At 46.6% G+C, this 25,007-nt stretch overlaps 2 protein-coding genes across 3 annotated transcripts in view; one reads left to right on the plus strand and one right to left on the minus strand.

The window, feature by feature from the left end:
* LOC118789373 (speckle-type POZ protein-like A) overlaps window positions 1–3,609 on the plus strand; it is a 15,913-nt gene extending 12,304 nt beyond the window's left edge. The window contains exons 11-12 of the mRNA XM_036545764.1: window positions 561–614; window positions 1,872–3,609. Coding sequence (XP_036401657.1) covers window positions 561–614; window positions 1,872–2,016 — 199 coding nt within the window. The 3' untranslated portion in view covers window positions 2,017–3,609. The remainder of the gene's footprint in view (window positions 1–560; window positions 615–1,871) is intronic.
* A 5,742-nt stretch (window positions 3,610–9,351) lies between these two features.
* On the minus strand, window positions 9,352–24,391 carry LOC118789129 (neurexophilin-2-like). 2 transcript variants are annotated; one of them, XM_036545452.1, is made up of 3 exons: window positions 23,618–24,391; window positions 23,203–23,404; window positions 9,352–10,811 (listed from the first exon to the last, which is right to left on the minus strand). In XM_036545452.1, the coding sequence occupies exons 2-3, from the start codon at window positions 23,245–23,247 to the stop codon at window positions 10,068–10,070; spliced, it is 789 nt and encodes a 262-aa protein (XP_036401345.1). In that variant the 5' UTR covers window positions 23,248–23,404; window positions 23,618–24,391; the 3' UTR covers window positions 9,352–10,067. The 2 variants fall into 2 exon arrangements, with proteins under 2 accessions (XP_036401345.1, XP_036401344.1); XM_036545451.1 differs by having other exon boundaries at window positions 23,567–24,391.
* Between the last annotated feature and the right edge of the window lie 616 nt (window positions 24,392–25,007).

A 25,007-nucleotide genomic window follows, 5' to 3' on the forward strand; every position in this document is an offset into this window, starting at 1 on the left:
CCTGCTCCTGTATCCCCAGCTCCTGTATCCCTGTATCCCTGTTCCTGTATCCCCAGCTCCTGTATCCCTGTATCCCTGCTCCTGTATCCCCAGCTCCTGTATCCCTGTATCCCTGCTCCTGTATCCCTGCTCCTGTATCCCCAGCTCCTGTATCCCTGCTCCTGTATCCCTGCTCCTGTATCCCCAGCTCCTGTATCCCTGTATCCCTGCTCCTGTATCCCTGCTCCTGTATCCCCAGCTCCTGTATCCCTGTATCCCTGCTCCTGTATCCCTGCTCCTGTATCCCTGCTCCTGTATCCCCAGCTCCTGTATCCCTGTATCCCTGCTCCTGTATCCCTGCTCCTGTATCCCCAGCTCCTGTATCCCTGTATCCCTGCTCCTGTATCCCCAGCCCCTGTATCCCTGTATCCCAGCCCCTGTATCCCTGTATCCCAGCCCCTGTATCCCTGTATCCCAGCCCCTGTATCCCTGTATCCCCACTCCTGTATCCCTGTAGCCCCACTCGGTTAGCCCTGCCCTGGGCTTTACCGCTTACTGCCTCCTGCTTCTCTCCCCTGTAGGTGCAGTGTCCTCAGACAGCTGGGCTGCAAAGACGGCAAGAACTGGAACAGCAAGTACGTGATTGGCCCGTGCAGGTCACACTCACTCACTATTGGCCCGTGCAGGTCACACTCACTCACTATTGCCCGTGCAGGTCACACTCACTCACTATTGGCCCGTGCAGGTCATACTCTCTCACTATTGGCCCGTGCAGGTCACACTCACTCACTATTGGCCCGTGCAGGTCATACTCTCTCACTATTGGCCCATGCAGGTCACACTCACTCACTATTGGCCCGTGCAGGTCACACTCTCTCACTATTGCCCGTGCAGGTCACACTCACTCACTATTGGCCCGTGCAGGTCATACTCTCTCACTATTGGCCCGTGCAGGTCACACTCACTCACTATTGGCCCGTGCAGGTCATACTCACTCACTATTGGCCCGTGCAGGTCACACTCACTCACTATTGCCCGTGCAGGTCACACTCACTCATTATTGGCCCGTGCAGGTCATACTCTCTCACTATTGGCCCGTGCAGGTCACACTCACTCACTATTGGCCCGTGCAGGTCATACTCTCTCACTATTGGCCCGTGCAGGTCACACTCACTCACTATTGGCCCGTGCAGGTCACACTCACTCACTATTGCCCGTGCAGGTCACACTCACTCACTATTGGCCCGTGCAGGTCATACTCTCTCACTATTGGCCCGTGCAGGTCATACTCTCTCACTATTAGCCCGTGCAGGTCACACTCACTCACTATTGGCCCGTGCAGGTCACACTCACTCACTATTGCCCGTGCAGGTCACACTCACTCACTATTGGCCCATGCAGGTCATACTCTCTCACTATTGGCCCGTGCAGGTCATACTCTCTCACTATTGGCCCGTGCAGGTCATACTCTTGGCCCGTGCAGGTCACACTCACTCACTATTGGCCCGTGCAGGTCACACTCACTCACTCTGTGAGGCACACAGCGATAGGGCATCTCAGCGCTATTAACACCTGTAATTCTGGCATAAGCTTTGGAAAGGAAGCATTTTATGCACGTTGAGACATTGAAGGACTCTGTGAGACTCTGTTTGTCTCTCCTGGCTGCTAGTTTGCGTGTGCTGGGAGGAAGGACACCTTGGAGTGTGACACCCATGTGATCTCTAGGGCGTGTTGTACCCATAATCCTTTGCGGCCATGTCCAGTACCTTAACCACTGTGTTATTTCTCTGGCCTCGGTGTGTTTCTCTGGGGAAGCTGTGTCCTCTCCTGCTGTCAGTGTTCTGGTGGTGAGGTCGGCTTTGGAAGCTGAAGAGTTGTTTTCCTATCTGCAGCCATGCGACGGACATCATGGAGACCGCGGGCTGGAAGTCGATGATCCAGTCCCACCCCCACCTGGTGGCAGAGGCCTTCCGAGCCCTGGCGTCTGCCCAGTGCCCCCCCTTCGGACTGCCCAGGAAGCGCCTAAAACAGTCCTGACTGGCCAGGCCCCTTGCGGACTGCTGTGGGGCGTGTGGAGCGGGGGGTGTAGTGTGTGCTCCCGCTGAGTGAGTGAGAGGAGGCGAGGCCGTCCCCGCGCGCAGTCAGCGGCAGCACGGCCGGCGCCTCACCTCCTCGGCCCGCTGGAACAGCTCGGTTTTTGGTCTTCAAGCTTTATTTGCGACCTATTCTGTCATTTCGAAATGGCCTTAAACTATCTGCCATTGCTCCAGAGTTTTTATTATTACTCCTGTATTTAACTGTGTGCCTGCCTTGTCAAAGAGACCAGGCCCTCTCCAGATTGCACTAGTTCCCATAATGCAGTAGTTTTAAAATGGAGTTATAGAGGAATGTGTCATTCAGTGTTTGATTCCTGGGAAATATCATGTATCCTTAATGTTTAGCCCCTTTTGTGACTAGACATTAAAAAGTGTGGACATATTGTGTGCAAGGCCGTTTCTCGTCACACTTTTTAAGACAAATATGCCCCATATTGATGGCACCATTTTCATAAATGAACTCACGTTTACCATCTTCAGAAGACTGGTGTAAAAGTTAGCTAGAGCTGTAGGAAGAGATGCTTTTTCCAAACGCCATATGCATTATGAGGAATTTTGTAATGCTGGACATCACACAGAAGGAAGTGAATTCAATGTGTCCCTTCTCCGCACCCCCAAAATCATTCAGTAAATATGAAGATTTGTTTACCAATGTCTTGTTTACACAGATTTTTTTTGTCATGCGTTGTCACATTAACTGTATTGTTCAATGTGTATAGATCATTCATTTTTTCAAATTACTTAGTTCTGGGCTTTAGTTCTGGGCTGTTTTACCAAATGGCAAAGCTCTGTATGTTCTAGAATGAATTCTCTGGTTAACAAGAAGAAAGAACTTTGAATGGAAAGAATTACAGGCTGAGAAGGTGCATGTTTTTGTTTTGTGGGGGGATTTGAGATGTGGCATTGTCTGCCTTCACTCCGGTGAGGATTATGCATATGTGTAAAGATATTAACCCTAGATGTGCTGGAATATGGACAGGATGCTGAGCATCTGTGTTCCGGTGGCATTGCTATGATGTAATATGTAAAGCGGAATAGAGTTTTAACTCTCTTTGATAATTGTCAGAATCTGGATGTTGTCTGAGTGGCTCTGATCTTGCTGTAGCCTTAACACACACATTCAGTTATCACACTTGCCGGTTTTGTGTTTTGCTTAAACGTCTAAAATTGTTACATTTTTTTCCAGTTGATTTGTTTTTAGGAACTTTAAGTTTGGGACTCCTTACTTGTGAAATGGTTTGTTTCCCAGGAGTGACTGCGTTAACTCCTTACGAAATGATACTCCAGTGATTGGCAGCATATTGTTTACAGAGAGATGTTTCCTTACCGAAGTGTTTAAAATGCGCTCAGTGCACACCTGCTCTTTATTTCACTTTGGTCATTTTCATGTTTTTGTTCATTTACATTTGACCTCTTTTCCTCAGTGAAGTAAGTCTGTTGGCCAAACCTGTACCAAAGCAGAAGTACTTCCTACAGAAGATTGGCTGCTGTACCTTGCCATGACATCGTTGAAATAACATTTGTGTCTTGAGAATGCTGTGTTAACACGCTGTCTTCTTTTTCTTGTGCATCTCACAGAGGCATCTGACATCTAAACGGGCACACAGTGCATTTTCTACTGTCCGACTGGAAATGCAATGATACTCTTTACCTGGGCATTATGGCAGGGTAGCACTGAGTGTGAGAGGCTCTGGTTTACTGTTAGCGAATGAAATTCAGGCTCTGGTATACTGCTAGCGAATGAGATTCAGGCTCTGGTATACTGCTAGCGAATGAGATTCAGCCGCAGGTATACTGTTAGCGAATGAGATTCAGCCGCAGGTATACTGCTAGCGAATGAGATTCAGCCGCAGGTATACTGTTAGCGAATGACATTCAACCGCAGGTATACTGTTAATGAATGAGATTCAACCGCAGGTATACTGTTAATGAATGAGATTCAACCGCAGGTATACTGCTAGCGAATGAGATTCAGCCGCAGGTATACTGCTAGCGAATGAGATTCAGCCGCAGGTATACTGCTAGCGAATGAGATTCAGCCGCAGGTATACTGCGAGCGAATGAGATTCAGCCGCAGGTATACTGCGAGCGAATGAGATTCAGCCGCAGGTATACTGCGAGCGAATGAGATTCAGCCGCAGGTATACTGCTAGCGAATGAGATTCAGCCGCAGGTATACTGCTAGCGAATGAGATTCATGCCTGGCTTCGTTCCCCTGCTTTGGCAGTCCAATTTTCGAGGCCTTCTTTTGCAAACGATTTTTCTAGAAGAATTCTCCAGTTCCACCCAGTTGTACTGAAGCTGTACTTGAGTCCTTTGAGCCAGTGCAGGGAGGGGATTTGCTCAGTGATATATGAAGCTGTTTATGTCCCTGTTTTCACTGAAAGCAATGAAGTGTTGTGAAATGTCCTTCTGTAAGGAGATGTAAGCACAGCAGAGTATTTTTGATGTTTGCACATTTCAGCACATGCATATGTGACCCTGCAGTGACGTCTCACCCGCTCCCACCTCACGCCATCAGCGCACAAGAGTAAATGTACCAAAAATGTCTGAGACACTGTGCTATGATGACATGTAAAATGTAGATGGATTTTGATGAGTCTGTGATACTGTACTGCTTTTCTAAGCTGTCTTCTATCATTTACAGTAAATAGCAGTTGATTTGCTGTCAGCAAACTGATTATGTATCAATGATATTTTGTAAATCATTTTAGCTGTAAAAAAAAGACCTTAAAATGTATTCCTACTCAAATGCATGAGTTTGTGTTAGCCTTTATTTAAGGTGCTGGGGGTGAGACTGCTCAGGCGGTGAGACTCCGCTCTCGCCGCGTGAGGTACGTCAGCACCCTCCCGCTGCAGGGACAGAGGGCTGTGTGAGTGAGTCCGTGGTGCTCGGAGGGAGGAACATACACACACATACAGTAAATATCTAACATGGGTAAATTGTGCAAGAAAATTCAGATTGGCTGCATGAGGATATTCCCTAAAGAAATGACTGAGATGTTTAGAAATGTGTTTATTTTCTTTGTCCTTGGAAGCGCTTTGCATGGAGAGGAGATTCCCCTTTGACACGCATCAGCTCCAGCTCTCTGCTCTTCGGACAGCGCTGTTACCGCGGTGTAGCGGCGCTAATGGAAGGCCTGAATTTAGCCGTTAGCGGCTGCTCTCTCCGCCAGCGCTGTCCGGACGCGGTGCGCGTGCCCGCGGCTCACGGGGGTTGGTGCACACGGAGGTTAATGTCGGCTGTGAGTGCGCTGAAGCGCAGTCTAACAACACATCAGTCAAGTGCGCAATTAGGTGGTAATTGAATTACACCCAGGAAGGACTCTTATTCTCAAGACCTGTTTCATATGAGGAGGTGAACCGAATGTGGCGTGCTGTTGCATCGATAAAAGTCTGACTGTATTGCAGTTGTTGGCTGGAAAGTGTTTTTTTTTATTATTTGTTAGTTTTTCTTAGGCATTTTGTCCTGAATCCACTATTTGATAGAGGCGGCTTATGACGTTCTTATACGGTGCTGCAAGCTACTAAAACATAGCTAAAGCATAAAGTGGGGGTGCAAATATTAAATTACCCATATCTTGTAACAGCGCAGATACAATATGTTGCCTTAAGCAGTAGGCCTATTTGATGCGGGTTGCACGTTTCTCAGGGACCTGAATAGCTTGAAGGATAGTTTTAGTGAACTTTGCACGGTTGTGAAAATTGCTTAGAACTTTAACGTGTGGTAACCGGTTAATAACATTTCTTAAACGTTTCTTTCTGGAACATTTTTCGAGTCCAGCTCCAAGGAAAATTATGTTCATTTCGGTTTTTCACTTTCCCTACTCTTATGTCCTTATGTGTTTAAGTGTTGATTGACTTGTAATCCATGTGCGTCCGAAAAATGTATGTACCCTATTTTTAGGTGTTGAGAAGTGTACTTTGGTTCGATGTCCTGAACGCTGACAGCATTTGAGCACTTAGCAGTGATTCCCCTGGCAGCCAGAGCACATCTCACCCTTTTCATCCTGAGTTTCAGATCGCTGCTAATTAAAGTGCGCACCCCGCAGGCTGGCTGGAGGTGTGGACGGTGTCGCGAACCCCCTCGACAGATTGCGTCTCCACAGCCCGCCCCGTTCCACGGCTCTCAGGGCTCCCAGACGCAGTCTCGCCTCTTCCATTGTTATTTTTCCATTTAAGACATAGTTCCTGCTATGCGTGTCAAATGGGGATATTAGAACTCTTCTAGACACAAGCGCAATATCTGATAGTGTGCTATGTTCATAGAGATGCTAATACACATCTCTTCGTTTATGTGTGAAAACATCCCGTGCGCTAATTAGCCGTGGAGAGAGATGGCGCTCAGGCCGTGTCTTATCCAGCAGACAGGTGCTGGGATGAGTGGAGCCGATAGCTCTTCATAATACAGCTGGTGCATCTTGGGTTTCTTCACTGTGAAAGAGTATCTTACTGATGTGTTCATTAGTAATTTGTTATTCTCCATTTTTCTGTGCAAACCAAATCTGGAATTTTATAACCGTTAATTACAGTAGTCTCAGAACCTTTTTGTGAAATGACATTGGCTTTGTCTTTTTTTTGGTTGTCTCTGACAAAGACAGGTCCAGCTCACACAGGTCTCAGTATCGGTGTCAGGACTCAGGGGTCAGCGTGTGGCAGGGTGGAGAGGTGGGGAAGTACCATCAACCTGCTAGGTGCTGGAGTCCAGGCAGGGGAGGAGCCGATGGCTCATTGCAGAGGGGGCGAGGACCTGTAGTGGGCCCTTATACAGCCTATTATAGACTGTATGGAGATGCAAGATAGATCCAAGGGAAAACTTACAGAGACGGAAGGGCGGAATGGAGAGAAATGCGGATTACAATGAGGTGTGCTATTTCAGAGACCATTTTTAAATACCGCGGCTCCGTCAGCAGTGACAGCGATGGGAAATAAAACAAGACAGTCAGCGATCGCCGAGTTCCTGCTTTGGGACTCGAACAGGGGGCGTAATTTTTTTGTTTGTACACTTACACAAGGATACTGGACAGTGAATAAAGTTTTCTGTAACTCTGTTGTGTCTCTGCTCATTCAAAATAAATATCACAGTGAGAAATTTGGCTAGGGGTCGGTTGAAACCATTACGCCCTCAGTCTGACTTTATTTTTTTGCAGCAATCAAGACACAAACTTTATTCAAAATATTAAACTAAACAACAAAAATACATGTTCAGTCAGGCAGATTGGGCCCAAGGCAGGCCCCTTTGTAACTGAAAGAACTGAGGGCCCGGGGCAGCCGCACCCTCTGCCCCCCCAACCCCCCCCGCTCACTCTAAGTCCAGGGGAAAATGCCCAAATTTTGCTGAGCCCAGGTCTGATATCCAGGCGAATTCGTTTGACTCCATTCAGCGAGGCACACGCGTGAGGTGGCCGCGGTCCCCGTGTGACAGACCCCGGCCGCAGACTGACGGGAGTCACAGAGCAGCGGGAGGGTTTTCCAGATCATCACGCCGCCATCGCCCCCGGCAGCCGGGCAGGGTGCAGGCGCGCAGCATGCGGAAAACGCAGCGTCTGATTCCCACATGGAAAACAGTGCTGCAAGCGTCGTAACTGCCACTCAGATGTGTTTGACACGCATATAAATATTATTAGCATGTATACATAGCGGGTCCATTTTAGCATATAAGACCAATTTCTGCGTATATGCCAACCTTTGAGGATACTCGCAGTTGCCTGCGAAGGTAATGGTAACTTCTGGTTAGGGTTAGGGTTAGCGTCTGGAAGGCGTTACAGAGGGGTCCTGGATGGACTGTTATGATGCCCCCTTTTGGGCGAGCCATAGTGTTCTAGGAAAGAACTGTGTCATTTATTAACATTTATAAACGTGTGCACCCAGTACCAAAACTACTGAGTAATCACCACAGGAAGGAGAGTAGTGATCATTACAGCGTCCAGGCTACTGTGAATGATGGGAGGGGCTCTACCTCACGGTGTTCCGAGGCCAAACTGCTTAATGAGGCAATAACCAATACAGATTTTCAAACTAAATTTAATTTTAACAAAATAAACCCCTTTAAGAGTTAACATCAAAATAGTGTATATTGTACATAGCCTATGCATAGCCTAAACATGTATTCTTTTTTTCTATTTCACAGAAAAGTAAACTGTATCTTGGATACAAGCCAAACCTGATATTATTAAAACTAGGTACTTTCCACTGATATTTTAAAAACTTATGATCATAATAGTGAACTGAGTAATTTGATACGACATTTTAAACTACTTGAATTCACTAGCAATAAACAACTAAAATTAAAGAAAAGCAAACTTTTAACCTTTCAACTGCAAAATTAATGTGACACAGTAACGTTTTATAAACGCAGACTATAAGGTTTTATAAATGCAGACTTACACAGAACACACGGTATTGCACTGATGCACAGAACTAAAACATGAACAGATAAATCAAGGTACAATTTTAGTCATTTAGTTTCAGTCATTTAGTAGCAGTAACATTTACAGGCTTTAAGAAGGGGTGTGTCAGAGAAGGGGTGTGTCAGAGGGGTGAAAAGGGGGTCATGGGCAGATGAAGGCAATGTTTCTATGACTGTATGGACTGGCATGGTTTTGGCAGTGTGAGTTGTGTCCCTGGCCAGTTTTGGTCCAAAGCAAACCTCTCCATGAGATGGGCAATATAAACACTGTGTTTTTGTCCTTCCACTTGGGACAAACAAGTGAATTTTGCTGTAGGCTGTTGGTCTGCTCACTCATGATATGTAAATTAAATTTCACAGCATAATTACTGCTAATTAAAGCGCAGAAATGTCGAGCTCTGTGGCGAGACCATGACAAAGTTCTGTTCTGCGGCTGCCAACTGCATTATGTCCCCCAGCGCTCCGAGCTTCCTTTAACAGCGGCTCCCTCAGGAAGCAGAATTACACAAACTCAAACTCAGATTCTCTTTCAAAGTGCACCAGTTGCAGAGTGGAAATATTCTTGCAGGTAGATGTTTTTAGCAGACTACACCATGAAACAGGCTTATACAGAAAATTAAACCCAGCACATTTACATAATGCTAAGAACCACGGTTTTAATTTGTTTCTAAAATTTAAAGCATTTGTTTATCACGTTCTTTTGGATTTGTATGCCTTATAAAGTCAGTGCTCACTTTTGTCAAGTTGGAGTCCAACAGCACGTCAAGGATTTTAATTTTTTATTACCTTAAAATGAGATCCTAAAAACCAAATACCTGATTACAAAAGACAAAGACGTGGAATAAATCTTCCAGTCTGATTTGGGGCCAAATCTGAGAAAACTGCATCAAACTAATAATCAGCTTCGTAAAACAGAATTAAATAATCTCAACAAATATTCATAAATGTAACAAAATATCTGAGAGGTTTCTACATACTGGTTTATGTTCCAAATGCCAATAAATGCCAAACATATCAGATGTATAGCTGTATTAGCAGGGGATTCTGTCTGGGAAAAGCCCTTCACTCCGCTCTCAGTACCCTGACAGTCATGACACCTATGATTTACTCAGATAGCATCAGGAGGATATCAGGAGTGCCCATCTTCCAACAGCATTTGCCTCCTGGTGCATTGTGGGACTTGTAGTGTGAAAAGTAGGTATGCTAGACATACTTGTGTATTGCACAGAACTCACCCACTCCCCTAGGTGGATCCGGTGGTTATCATCACTATGGTGACAAGCTTGCATGTATAACTATCAACTGTTGATGCTGGGTGAAAAAGGAGGAAATGAAAAAGAAAATTTAGAAAAGACTGAGCTCCATTAGATGTGGAATTAGGTTTGTGGCAGATGTTGATATTGTTTCCCCGGTTTACCAGCACAAAACCATAAATTCATCTGTGATTACGTGCCCATGAGGTCCCCCCATAGCCAACATCTGGAGAAAGAGTAATAACTGCATGAGAAATGAACAGAGCATGACAAGGGTGATGTGAACAGGTCGCTACAATGCCCAAGAACCAACCAATCACAAAGCTTCTGTCACCCAGTGGAGAAGTAGGGAGTGTCGCTGTGGTAATTGTAGTCAGGGCAGACCTTCTGCACCAGTTTGTAGTCAACGCTGTAGAAGGCGATGTAGATGCAGATGACCTTGAAGGGCTTTGAGCAGAGCCAGGAGACGTGGCTCTGTGTCTGCTCCCTGTAGCACATGCTGGGCGAGTCGAAGCTGCACATGGCCGTCTTCTTGGCCCGGTCCGTCTTCTCGTACTCGATGCGGCAGTTGAAGGCTTTGGAGTCCTTGGTCTCTAGCGTGGACTGCTGGCTGATCTCGAACTCCACCACCTTGGAGGGTGGCACCAGGCTGACGGACACGTTGCCCTTGCCGGTGGAGTTGTGCCGGAAGTAGACGCTGAAGGTGCCGTTGCCGTGGTCCACGATCTTGCCTGTGATCAGCAGGTTCAGCTCCACGGTCTTAATGTTGGAATGGAAGTCGCCCCAGCCAAACATTTTTTTGAACTTCCCCGTCTTGACGATGGGCCTGCGTTTAGTTCTGGCGCGAGCCTCTTGAGCAGCCGTCTGATTGGATAACCAGGCCCAGACGTCCTCCGCGTTCCCTAAATACGCCATTTCCCTGATGTTCTTCAGCGCAGGAGACGCCTGTGCAAACAGCCGCAGAGGGTTGCGGAGCCGAGGGCTGGCCGTTTCGGGGGAGAGGCTCTCCTCGTTATCTGACTCCGCCCATTCTAGAAGCTCCGCCTCTGGAATCTGCTCTTTGTTGCTGGTGGCCTTCAAGAAAAAAAATTAATATTATTTCAGTAGTTGTCTGTGATTATTCAAAATATATGAGGCTGCTAATAATTTGTAGCAGTTGCACAGTGAGGCTGTTTCTTTAACCAACAACAAGAGCATGTATTACAATAATTTTAGTGCATAATTCCAGGAATGCTAGATTCTGGTGCATCAGATGAATAATACCAGCTCTGAGCCCGAGCATGTCTCTGTTTGGGCGTGTTCAGGCCAGACATGAGGCAGAAGATGATCTGAGCTTCATCGGCCCTACGCTTCAGGATTCAGTCCTGGTCGGTTTCAGATAAAGTCTCAATAATTCACGGCAATAAGCTTTTCCGCTATTTTATTGGTAATTAGGCAGGGCTGCTTTCCAGCGGCCCGGTGAGGGAAGCATTCGCAGGAGCAGCTGTGGAGGCTGGGAGGAGGGCCGCAGGAAAGCTCTGACAGAGCTCCATCTTTCTCCTGCTAATTATCCTTCTTGCTCAAAGCCTAATTGCAGCATATGTGTACACAGCTAAGAAACTCAATCAGTGTTCCCCCCTAAATGGTTTGGTAGTCACAACGTTTCTGAATTTGCATAATTCTGAACCCGCGTAGCTTTTCGTTTGACTTCCTCAGAATGCGTGTGACTGTAAGCTGCGCCGGCTGCGAACACTAACGCGGCTGACACCGAAAGACGGTTTATAAATTCACTCCGCTGATGCGCCACGCTACACAAGTTTTGGGCACCGGAATAAACGATGGCAGCGGAGCATAATGGCTTGGCGATTTGAGAGTTCTCTGGGCCTAATGTGAAATCGATGCGTCTCCCACAGACCGCGAGCGCGGCACATGCATCACCCCTTGCGGTGCTTAATTAAGACGATACCTTCACATAAACATGACGTGAGAGACACTTTATCTCACCACTGTTACACCACGTCTCCCGTAACTGTGAACAAACAGCAGAATTTCCACACCTCTCCTCTCCCGTGTAGGAAAACAGAGATTCACACGCATTCTGGGGAAAACAGAGATTCGCATACATTCCGAGGAAATCAGGGATTCAGTCACCTTCTGAGGAAATCAGGGATTCACGCGCATTCTGAGGAAATCAGGGATTCAGTCGCCTTCTGAGGAAATCAGGGATTCACGCGTATTCTGAGGAAATCAGGGATTCACGCGCATTCTGAGATGGTTTATATTGCATCACAGTCCCTGTCTCCATACAGGGAAATGGCCTGGCGGGACAGTATGGCATCACAGTCCCTGTTTCCATATGGGAAATGGCCTGGCGGGACAGTATGGCATTATAGCTGTAAAGGGAGCATCAGTGAACTGCTGTGCATCCAGTCAGGTGACATTTCCTCAGGTAAATAACGTAGCAAATGCAACATCAAATCAAAAATCTCTGTCCATTTCCCTCCTACACACTCCCCTACCCTGTAACAGGAGGAAAAATGGCCTGTTTCTGCACAGAAGCTCAGGTAGGGAGTGAACAATGCTCATGAGAGAAGAGTTCAGGGGTGATGAGTGACTGAGGAAATTGTAGTGACATGCAGGGGGGTCAGGAGAAGAGAACCAAGCAGTGATGTCTGCAGAACAGGAGAGAGGCTTGAATCACATTCCACACACCTGTCCGTCACTTCAGGCCCCTAAACACACACCTCACACCTCACGCCCCGCAGTGGGGTGTGTCTGCCACCACACCCTGCCACGCCCCGCGCCGTTGACCTGGTGATTACAGCGGCCGGACAGGAGACACACGGCCTCCGACAGGGAGGATGGGCTTTGACATCAGTCTGTAATGAGTATTATGGAAGAGGCTGACTGCTTGTCCCTTGGGCAGACATATCTTTTACAGCCTGACATGAAGGTAATTGCCACGGTGGCCAGAAGTAGCCTCTGGAAAGTTATTAAGAACTCAGAGGCGTCTGGCTGCCGTGTGCCTCTGTGCTGGCCGACAGCCTCCCGCTGCACGTCCCAGAAACTGTCCTCCTCACACATCTGCCTTCCTACAGCTCAGCGCTGTATGCGCTCACCTAGGACCAGCTGCCCTAACTACTATTCTAACCTTAACCATTGTATACTACACAGCAAAACTGGTCCTAGATCAGCACTATGGGAAACGTCTGCCTGGAACGCTGTAAAGACCGCACAACATATTACCACGGAGCAGAAATGTCTCCCGGGGGCTTCTCTGGGATCTGCTGTACTTTGCGTTAAACTCGCATCCCCTAATGCTCAGTAAAACCCCAGTAAGAGGCTGGTATTACAATGATGTTTGTTCATCTTTGTCTTGTACAAGCCTGTGTTGAAAAGGTACTGCTTTTCAGCTCAAATTTCTGCTCCTTATTATAGAAGCTCATTACTGTGCTAATCCTTTTTTGAATAGCCTCTCTCTAGATAGAACACGAGGTCTTGTAAAATTTGAATAAAGCAAGCAAAGCTTCTCACAGATTCGTCAACACAGGCAGCAGCAGGAGCAGTTTCCCCGTGTGAGTGTGTGCAGCAGGGTGATCGGTTATCTGATGGAGTGTGCTTCTCCAGTTGTGATAATAATTGGCCTGTTTTACAGTGCCATTCATGTAGCGTGCACATATCCTGTCGGCTTCCACATTTATTCTGTTCCTCTCCTGGGCTCACGCTAAATCACTGCTGTAAAATGGCGCCGATCGGCACAGATTCACTCCATTCTCTCGCCATGGTTACCAAACAGCAGCAGTGATAGGCTGGGTTGTCTGTCTCACGTTTTTAAATCCAACATGACAGACTGCTTCCTCCATGTTGGGCCCTCTCCTCTGATCAGACCTTAAAGGGCGTTTGATTTTTAATGATTCCAACAAAGCCGGTCCCAGAAGGCGCTCCCCCCCCGGCTCTCCGGGGGCTGTGCTGGAGAGGAGGCGTCACTCTGATCGCTGGGAGGGGCACCACGCACCCTTCACCCCGAATCAGAGAGAGGAGGCAGGGCTCCCCTGGGCGCTGCAGGTCTGACGGCAGCATGTCCTGCCACCCGTCAGAGATACGACCAGAAACCCGTGTGAATGTTTCACCCTGAGGCATGGCTTACTGCATCCTGAAGCCTTTGATAGTAAGAGCTGTTCTCCTCCCTCTGTGAAACGCTAACGCTACGCTCCTGTTAGCGCCAGTAGCTGGGGGTGGTGATTGCTCATGTATCATAGTGAAATTTTCAGCTGCCATTTGCCTTCCCGCGCCCCGCAGTGGGAACGAGGATGAAAGGTGACGGGGAAGTGACGGCCTTCCTCACCGCGTGTCACTCTGCACAGCCGTCTCCTCCGCCTGCGGCTGACACACACTTCAGCAGAGGAATTACATGTCAAATTCTGCACCCCAAACAGCTGACTTCCCGAGACCGCAGGAGACAGCGCGTCTGTACCCCAGCGTAACACTCCCGAGACCGCAGGAGACAGCGCGTCTGTACCCCAGCGTAACACTCCCGAGACTGCAGGAGACAGCGCGTCTGTACCCCAGTGTAACACTCCCAAGACTGCAGGAGACTGCAGGAGACTGTGCATCTGTACCCCAGTGTAACACTCCTGAGACCGCAGGAGACTGCGCATCTGTACCCCAGTGTAACACTCCCGAGACTGCAGGAGACTGCGCATCTGTACCCCAGCGTAACACTCCCGAGACCGCAGGAGACTGCGCATCTGTACCCCAGTGTAACACTCCCGAGACTGCAGGAGACTGCACATCTGTACCCCAGCGTAACACTCCCGAGACTGCAGGAGACTGCAGGAGACAGCGCGTCTGTACCCCAGTGTAACACTCCCGAGACTGCAGGAGACTGCAGGAGACTGTGCATCTGTACCCCAGTGTAACACTCCTGAGACCGCAGGAGACTGCGCATCTGTACCCCAGTGTAACACTCCCGAGACTGCAGGAGACTGCGCATCTGTACCCCAGTGTAACACTCCCGAGACTGCAGGAGACTGCGCATCTGTACCCCAGCGTAACACTCCCGAGACTGCAGGAGACTGCAGGAGACTGCGCATCTGTACCCCAGCGTAACACTCCCGAGACTGCAGGAGACTGCAGGAGACTGCACATCTGTACCCCAGTGTAACACTCCCGAGACTGCAGGAGACTGCAGGAGACTGCGCATCTGTACCCCAGTGTAACACTCCCGAGACTGCAGGAGACTGCGCATCTGTATCCCAGCGTAACACTCCCGAGACTGCAGGAGACTGCGCATCTGTACCTCATTGTAACACTCCCGAGACTGCAGGAGACTGCGCATCTGTACCCCAGTGTAACACTCCCGAGACTGCAGGAGACTGCGCATCTGTACCCCAGTGTAACACTCCCGAGACTGCAGGAGACTGCAGGAGACCGCGCATCTGTACCCCAGTGTAACACTCCCGAGACCGCAGGAGACCGCCGGAGACCGCACATCTGTACCCCAGTGTAACACTCCCAAGACTGCAGGAGACTGCACGTCTGTACCCCAGCGTAACACTCCCGAGACCGCAGGAGACTGCACATCTGTACCCCAGCGTAACACTCCCGAGACCGCAGGAGACTGCACATCTGTACCCCAGTGTAACACTCCCGAGACCGCAGGAGACCGCCGGAGACCGCACCTCTGTACCCCAGTGTAACACTCCCGTGACCGTCGGAGACCGCGCCTCTGTACGTCTGTGCGTCAGCGTCAGTGTAACACTCACGGGCCTGAGCCTTGCGCAGACACATCCATAAATGACCTCCCCTGCTAAAGACATCTTTACACGTTTTTTGATACACAAAATCTCATTAATGTGTTATTAACATTTGAAAAAGTCTTTTGCTGATACTATGTTTGCTGTAAACACTGCCTCTGAAATAAAAATAATTACTATTAAAACACTTTTTTTTGTATCTGTATCTGTATGAATCTCTCCGGGATCACAGTCACAGCTCTGTGGTAAATACTGATTTCCATAACTGCAGCCCACACTAGTCATTCATGCTTTGGTGCTTTGCTTCATTTTGCCGTAATATTAATTTTCTATTCTTAAGGCATAATGAAGTTAAATGGATCCAGATATTTCGGGGTACATACAGCTTCTATTGCATAATGTAAGTTAAACCATTTTGTCTTCTCTCGAGTCTCTTTCATCATCTGTTATCAGTGACATACACATAACCCACAGCACGATTCCAGCAAGTAATACGTACATCAGTGAAGCTTAAAGAGACAGACACAACAAAGCTAATTGCTTTAGAGTAATGGCAATTTCATGTCCTTTTTGTCTGTTCGTGAAAACTAAGAAGAAGAGTCTTCCTCATTCATCGCGTGTGAAGCTCAGTTCCCTGGATATTTCCACACAGACAGCATGGATGGATCTGTCCTGTCTGACAGAGCACATGTTTCTGCTCTTACAGCCGCTTGAAATGTGACTCATTCTTTCAATGGCTCGTTTAAAAGAAAGAAGAAAAAGTGCTACTTCCATTTCTCCTTCCGATAGGGAAGACAGGTACTTCACAAGAAATATGCAAAGCCAGAGAAAGGCTGACAGCACTTTGTTAGAGTGAAAGTGACAGGCTGAGACAGAGCGTGTGGGGGAGAGGGGGAGAAATGGAGGAATGAGCGGAGCAGAAATAATCAGCAGAGATTTATATTGCTTATTCTCCGGGTGCCTGTCCTGTGGGGTAGAGGAAAGTAAAGCAGATGTAATTAATGGGGCATATTGCTATATAATGCACTAACAGGAGGAGTGATTGGCCTTTCCAGCACATGGCGGTAATTACTGACGAAAACCATTACCCCAGTGTGACGGCGGAGGAACTCTGACCCTGCCCCGCTGACCCACGTCTCTGATGAGCTGTCAGTGCGTCATAAATAATGGATTATGATTGAGCTCTAAACACAAGTGAAACAACAGGGCTTACACAGAACAACATGCTTCAGAGGCGGGTTTAACGCTCACGGGTGGGAAACCCGTTCAACAGAGACTGCCATGGTTAGGTGAAGAATGTAACACCAGACTTCAATTAGCATTTTATTAAATTAAACCTAAACCCAATATTACAGTATAGACATAATCTGCATATGAATTATAAATATGATGCATAGTGCTCATAGTGTTCATAACTGTGACTACCTTAAACATCCCGGCCCACAGAGTGAGCCCCGGGCTGCGCTGCCTCTGCGGTCAGCTGCATATACGCAGGCTACAGGGGGACAGGCAGGTAACGGCCGGCCCGCCCATCCCGCAGCCTCCGCCATAACCGCCATCCCTGGGAGCCAATCAGGAAAGGGCCCCGCCCGCAGCTGGCAGATTAATATAAAGTGGTCGCCGCGGTTATGGCAGACCTCTCCCCTGTCCCTGACCTTGGCGGGTCGAGGAGAGTTCAGCTCCTCTGACTCCCGCTGCGATCGCCAGCCGGCCAGCGCTTCTTTATTGACCAATTTTCCTGCTGTGACTGATTGAGGTAACTTGCATTTTGCTGTAAAATCGATGTTTAAAAGATATAAATGATGTCTGTGGGAGGCAGTTACTCAGACAAGGGGGAGCAGGGTGGGGATCCAGGACCTGCTGCCTCTTTATCAGCCTGCTCCATTTTCCTCCTGCGACTGACCTGAGATCAGTTTCCCAAACACAGTGACTGTGGACAGCGCTGAAATGGCGGTAAAACGCACTCTGCTTTTTCAGACCAGGGCGTTACACGGCTGGGGTGTCATTCTGATAACAGCATGTACGAGTAAAAAAAATCCCTTGTGGCATTATTATTCTCATAACAGATGAAATCTAATGTCTAATATTGTTCATGATGTATAACGATAATAATATGACTATGGCTAAATCCAGATGTTTTTGTTGGTTTGGCATTCCCTAATAGGTCTACCTTAATTAAAGACCTCCCTTTATTAACAAAGGCAATATGTGGCCTCATTAGGTAAAATTAAACATCTGAGAACGTCTTGAATGTTACATAAAATTCCCATGGATAAAGACAATGACAGTGATTAAAAATGAATCCAGACTGAGGCAGAAGCTTGCAGGCTACAGTGCTAACTGCCATGTTTGCAGGGATTAGCCCAAGCGAATGGCTCATACTACAGTTTTTTGTGAAAACATTTACACGCAATTTTACAGTAATTTATTCTTATGCCAGATTACTCCTATATTCCTAAACTGAGATCCATGCTGCTTCCAACAGCTGCAAAGGCCTGAAAGGGTTTACCGATGGGGATGTTACACCGAACAGTGCAGTCTGCAGAACGCTGCCAATCGGAGGGAGAGACCGTGAAGCCACATTCAGCTGTCCGCTCCGAGCGCTGCTCCTGCAGACACCTGAGCCTAACAGCTCGCACAAACATAATTATAAATGTAACATGTATAAATATAACGTGACTAAATATGCAAAAGATAAAATCACATTTACATTTACATAACGTTTATGTTCCCTTCATCATTTAAAATGTCGTATTTATGGAATAGGCCTATATAATAGGATCAATGTTTCTAAAAAGTGAACTGTGGTTTCTAAAAACCAACAAGAATTTGAGTTAATCCATGTAATGCACTACCATCCGCATAACCACCAAACTTCCCTTGTACTCAATCCTTACATCTCCTGGCAGTGTCACCCTGAAAGCATCACAAAAGTGTTCATTTCTAACAAAAACCATCGTAAACAGAATATTTGGCTCGTTTGAATACCTGTGAATACCCTTTGGTTTCTTGGGTGGAAACATGTAAACTATTTTGAATTGGAACTGTAAAAAACTGATAGACTGGAAATTATATACAGACTACAGAGTCCCAGCAATCCACACTGCAGACGTCACAGCAGACGATTACGTTTGTGAGCAATTAATGTAACAGAATGTGACCCAGATATAAGCACATCCATACACCACTGCAAAATGTGCCAAACACCATCACATCCACACACCACTGCAAAACGTGCCAAACACCATCACATCCACACACCACTGCAAAACGAGCCAATCACGATCACATCCACACACCACTGCAAAACGTGCCAAACACCATCACATCCACACACCACTGCAAAACGTGCCAAACACCATCACATCCACACACCATCACATCCACACACCACTGCAAAACGAGCCAAACACCATCACATCCACACACCACTGCAAAACGAGCCAAACACCATCACATCCACACACCACTGCAAAACGTGCCAAACACCATCACATCCACACACCACTGCAAACCGTGCCAAACACCATCACATCCACACACCACTGCAAAACGAGCCAAACACCATCACATCCACACACCACTGCAAAACGTGCCAAACACCATCACATCCACACACCACTGTCACTGCAGAAGTACACCTGCTCGTTTTGCACTCTCACCCCTTCATGCAGTCAGCAGCCAGCCATATCCCCCCACACTTTCACTTGCTGCTGCGGCCCTCGGTAGCTGTGTGTCTGAGGCACGTGTAAGTTCCCCTCTCAGACGCGCGCTGTGGGGCTCCTCTGGTTCCACAGGGCCCTTATCATTGCCCTGCAGCTCGGGAACGCAGCGCTCTGATAAAGTGCTGCAGAAAAACCCTCACAAGCCTGCCACAGGCTGGAGATGGATTAGGCTTTCTGACATGAGCTTCCTGCAGGAACGCCATGGTTCGGCCGGGCTGCGCTGTCAGAGGTGCCATCCTGATCCTCCTTCCACATTTTACACCTCCAGCGCTCATTTGCCATTAGATATAGAAAATATAAATACATATTGAAATAAAATGTAATGGCGCTGTGGAAAGGGGAAGTGGCCCCAGGAGCAGGGGTTTCCAGCTGTCTCCTTCAGACGGACCCTGCGCTTTCAGAGGTGCAACGCCAATCTGCTCTCATTCACAGTACCGACTCCCAGTCACAGACAGATTTGTTATAACAGTGAAACGTATTTACAGTATACTGTAATAAAGTTATCTTAAATGAGGGATTTACCCATGGATTCAATCAGGCTTAGCTGGAATCGGTTTGGTTGTTCCAGACAAATAGCCATGTTAAAATCAGACATTACATGTTATTGCTGGGAAGGAATAAGGGCTTTGCTGATATTGTAAGGTCGTCTCCACACAGCATCTCTGGAACACATTATCCAAACACACACACTACGCTGCACAGCACAACGCCTTTCCGGGAAACCATATATAAACAACTAATACAGCTAAAATACCATTTAACAACCAGCACGTATCCTTATCTTTACCTGAGAAATAAATGCAAGTTGTCCTTTTCTGATATAAATGTGATATTCTCCTTCATTCTGGTGATTGCTGAACTTATGCTCATTTTGAGTGGAAAGGCAAATGTTGACTGAATTCTGAAACTGAATGTTGGGGTAAGTATACATCGCGTTGTAAGCTGCTGTGAGTTCCTTCATGCACAGAAGAGATGAATTTACAGGGCTAGCTTGCTTCCTCACCTCTCTCAGCTACACTCGCTCTCTCTTCCTGCCTCTCTCTCTCTCTCTCCCCCTCTCTCCCTCCATCCCCATCCCTCTCTCTCCCTCTCCCTCTCTCCATCCCTCCTTCCCTCCCTGCAGTCACTCACAGCCTTCAATCTCTTTCTCCACCCGACCGTGGCCTTAAACTCTCATCCGCGGCGTTTACATGGGAAATGTCACCAGCGTCCCTGTCATGCTGTATTAGCTGAGGCACAGGGAGACACGGGCCTTGCCAAAGCAAACGGCTGCAGTCCCTGTAAGACAGGGGTATCCTAATGTCCCCAAACGACATATCAATGGCTGTCTCTGCTATTGCAAGGAGATGCTCATGTACTGAAGACTTACTAGAATATGTTGAGGGGAAAACTCACACTCATCCGCATCATGTAAAACACATGTAACAGGGGAAATTCAGCTTGAACTCACTGGATTCATTCAATCTGCCATTAACGCATGAGAGAAATTAACACTTTTTTTTTTCCACTTAACTTTATTATTTCAGTGTCTTTTATCTGATGCTAGTGTGTGTGTGCGTGCACACCCCTGAATGCTGTGTTGAATGCCAAACCAACAAAAACATCTGGATTTAGCCATAGTCATATTATTATCGTTATACATCATGAACAATATTAGACATTAGATTTCATCTGTTATGAGAATAATAATGCCACAAGAAAAGCAATCAGGCTCAAGAGGATTAAAAGCACATTTCCATGGGGCACAGTGCACAAGCTGAACATCTCTCTGCAGGGTGCAATTCACATCACTGCATCTCTGTAGTGTTAAGGGCAGGGTGTGTGATGTGTTTTGTGGGGAGATGGAGGGTGAGGCTCCGCTGGGTCAGGGTGAGCAGAAGGCAGGGAGCCCAGGGGAGCCGGGCAGGTTCAGGGGCTCCCAGGGGTGCAACACTGGCCCATGTGATGACAGGCACATACCCAGAAACATGGTCACAAGGATTCAAGCCTTTCAACCCAATGCTCCCTCTAACAAATTCACGCGCGGGCAGAGAGAGGAGCAAAGCTTTTCCTCCGCTGGTGATGCTGTGCCATCACTGCTCAGTATAATGTGAGACACAGATTACCATGACAGTGTGTGTTACAGAGCTCAGACCGGGAGCTGATCTGGGATCAGCTGAAAAGTCTGTGTGCTGAGCGATGTGCCCTTCACACCCGCAGTGTATGTGCGTCTGACTCACTGTGTGCTCTGTGCATTGATTCATCTCCTTTGGCATCTGATTTAACACTAATTACCCTTCACCTGAACTGAACCCCACAGAGCCAAGCTGAAGAATGTCAGGTCTCACAGGAAAACTCCTCTGCACAGCAATGACGGATACCTTTCCTGAGACGCGAATGGTGTTCAGGTAAACTAAAATGAGAATTACTGTACTATAACAGCAGCACCTGAGAGGGAATTTAACACGGAGTGCTGTGTTCAGGTGGAGGTGCTGGCCCATGTCAGTGTGGGTAGGTTGTGATTAAGAGATAAGCTGTTCTCATGTCTGATGTGTCTGCATGGCATTCATTTTAACTATAGAGAACATGAAAATCTGAGATGTCACAAAATTTTTAAGTACCTTCAGTGCCCATAAAAGATTAAAGGTATAAATAGATACACTACAAAACCGTATTTTTTAAGACTATACAACCACAAAACGACAGCAACAAAATGTTACCACTGAATATCTGGAAAATAATATACTCAGATACCTGCATTTATCTTAATAGGTTTAAAAGAATATACATTTAAGAGTAAATTTTAGGTTGTAAAATATCTTGACTGTTTTTTTTCTTTCATTTTTTTGAATTTTGCAAAGTAAACTCCTTCCCAGCTCACCTGTTATAGCCTTGCCCCTGTGTGGATCCGCGGGGTAACATTTCCAATGAATATGTACTGTTACTATTCATATCTGCCTGCTGAAGGAAACGTTACACAACTGTCTTCCTTTTGAGCTAAATTAAATGTTAAATGTTTCAGGTGTTAAATAAATAGGAATTTTAATTAATGTTGTGTGGATGATGCACAGCCTGACAAACACAGAAAAGAGATGAATGATATTAGTAGGGCAAAAAAAAAATTCCATAAACATCAATTAATGCCGTGCTTCTGTGCACGGGAACAGCACAGAGGCTGTATGTCGGACTTCCAGCGATAACAGGAGACAGTGGCATGGCTTCTTCTTCTAAAACTAAATAAATCCATTTCTTTCTAAATGCCTGAGATTTAGACAGCATGTTTAGCTTTAATCATCCATAAGGAATGATTTTATGTTCCATTGAAATTATATTGCAAAATAACAAGGGTGTGCTCCATTTAAATGTGGTATGAAATGTATGCATGAACATTCATTGCATTATTCACTCCTGTTAAACTATGGCTCGATGAGAGTCGCCCATTCATGTACACAGAAAACTAATCTGCACCTTTCAGGTCAGTCTACTGCCAGGTAATGTCAGTCCTGTGCCCGTGCTGATGTAATACTCTTTCATTGTTCGCTCTTTTTAAAAACGCAAAAGCTTCATAAAGCTTAAATATAAATGTTATTAATAAACTGCCGTGAATTTGTAGCTACTGCAGGTTTACTGAAAGCATTCACAGCGCTTTGGCACAACTCCCGAGAAGCGAATGATGAAACTTAAACTAATGGTTACGGCTACACAGCTGTCTAGATAAAATGAGTTGGCGCTGGATCATGTTGCTTCTGTTTTCAGTTACTGTTTGTTGATTTATCCGCGTCGAAGCAATTTACATCGGGATAAATTTCAGAACACTGCATACCACTGAACACCCAATACTTACGGACAGGGTCAGTGTGTTGCACAAGGCGACTGCTTGACAACATTAAATTGCACCCACTTTAACAAAACTCTCTTTCACTTGATACTATTTTACGTGGGATAATAAAACGTAGATTTTTAAAAATGCTGCCAATATTTCTCTTCAGTAACTCTACTAGAAACAAAGTAACATTGTGAACTCACCGGATGCAGAGAGAGGAGGAGCAGGATCGAGCACAGGTGTCTCATTTTTGATACTTTCTTTCAGTAACTTATTTTAGTTGAATATCCATATAGCAATATATATCCACTTTGGCGGGTTTGCAGGGTCGCGCAAGCACGCACACCATCGCTGTAATTAACTGCGAGGAGAAGGCGGCAGACCAGCGATTCAGGGACAAAATCTCTGCAACACGTAAGAGAATTTTTTCAGTTTACAAGACGCGGAATAGGCACACAATTTAATCCTAACAAACTATTTAAAACTAGCGATTAGCAACAAGAAAGTTTACTTCTTTACTAACATCAGTTTACATTGAATACACTAAATAAATAAATTGCCACTGACCGTAATTAAGACCATATGCATTACTGCGCCTCGGTTCGAATTTGATCCTACCTTACCGGACGGTGATGCCCCGACTTTCCTGCTATCGCAAATAATCGTCCTAATACGTGCGTTTACACGAAAACTTTGAGCTGGAAAATTTCCCGGTATTCGACAGACTCCGGCTTCTGTGGTTAACAATCTACTCACACGAGTCCCCCGTGACTGACGGGAAATTAAAGTAAAATTTAGGAAAAACGGAGCCCAAACATAAGTATCATTGACTGGATTTCATTGCGCTTCCTTTAGCAGGGACATTGTTTAATCTCCCGCGGGGAAAAGTCCAGTCTCAAATCCTCTAAGCCTCTGTTGGGTTTGTTTTACAATTACAAAGCCATTGCATACAGCTGTCCCAGCAGTAGTGTATTTCGCAGAGACGATGTTTGTCCGCAGCGTATGAGCGCCGTTGTGGGCTTCAGCGCTGCCACCTCGCCCGAAGCGCACCGTTTGCTCTAACGCCGCGCACAGCCGCAGGCCAGCTGACAGACGCGCATTTTCCTCGCTGCATCCGACTGTCCGAGGATGCCAGCTTCGAGAGCGAATTACCGATCTCCGTTTGAAGTTGTATCAAGGACTTGTGCGCCTATGAAATGCTCGATGACACGGTTTTCAAGTTTTGTCTAGCAATGCGTCAAATTCGTTTCAACTCCTTACGATCGCCGCTTTTTTTCGTTTGTAAATGAGACCAGTCAGTTTATCTAGTTAAATCTGCATTTGAGAAGAAAACAGCGCTGTAGCCTACACCAACATGCTATGCAATGAAACATGTTGGGAGGTGTCATACTTTTTTACACATGCCATTTTATAAGTGTCAAATGCCATAAAGGATCCGTAATTTAGTTAAATTTAACTGGGTGCCCGCATTGACATTATGAGCTTTTATCTGGATACAATTCTAACGAGGTATTTTAACTTCCGTAATTAATAAAATTTTTCCAGCAAAACACGCATTCCATGTGTGTACAATTGTATCTGAATGCTTCATGTCCATAGTTGCAGCGAATTATTTGCTATGAACCAAACCTCCACAGGTTGTTTTAAAACATATTCTGACATTTACTTACAAGTTGATGTTACGTAAGCGCTCCGAAGTTCCAATGGAAATTCGTTTTAACTCTGCTGTACGTCACATCACTTGACCACAGCAAGGAGTGATCGGTTCCTGTTAACATGGTAAATGAGCGTGAAGCCCAGAGCGGCTCATTAGCGACACCATGTGGTGCCCGCACCGATACTGCACGCTATATTGTCTGCTTACGTTAGGATCGAATTAAGCTTTCAAATGACATTAAGAACTATCGCTTTTTAGGCCAACACGGGCGAATTACTAAAAGCGGTTACTGACTGGCTTGAATGCATCGCCTCTGTGGCACGACAGTCCTGATTCCAGGCCAGTTCCTCG

This window comes from Megalops cyprinoides, chromosome 14 (assembly GCF_013368585.1).
Source record: "Megalops cyprinoides isolate fMegCyp1 chromosome 14, fMegCyp1.pri, whole genome shotgun sequence".
Taxonomy (NCBI): Eukaryota; Metazoa; Chordata; class Actinopteri; order Elopiformes; family Megalopidae; genus Megalops; species Megalops cyprinoides.

Bases quoted from the DNA above. Each gene is read 5' to 3' on its own strand.
- LOC118789129 (XM_036545452.1), bottom strand. From the start codon at position 23,247: ATGAGACACCTGTGCTCGATCCTGCTCCTCCTCTCTCTGCATCCG. The intron at 10,812-23,202 runs GTGAGTTCACAA...TTTTTCTTGAAG, and splicing joins TCCTCCTCTCTCTGCATCCG to GCCACCAGCAACAAAGAGCA.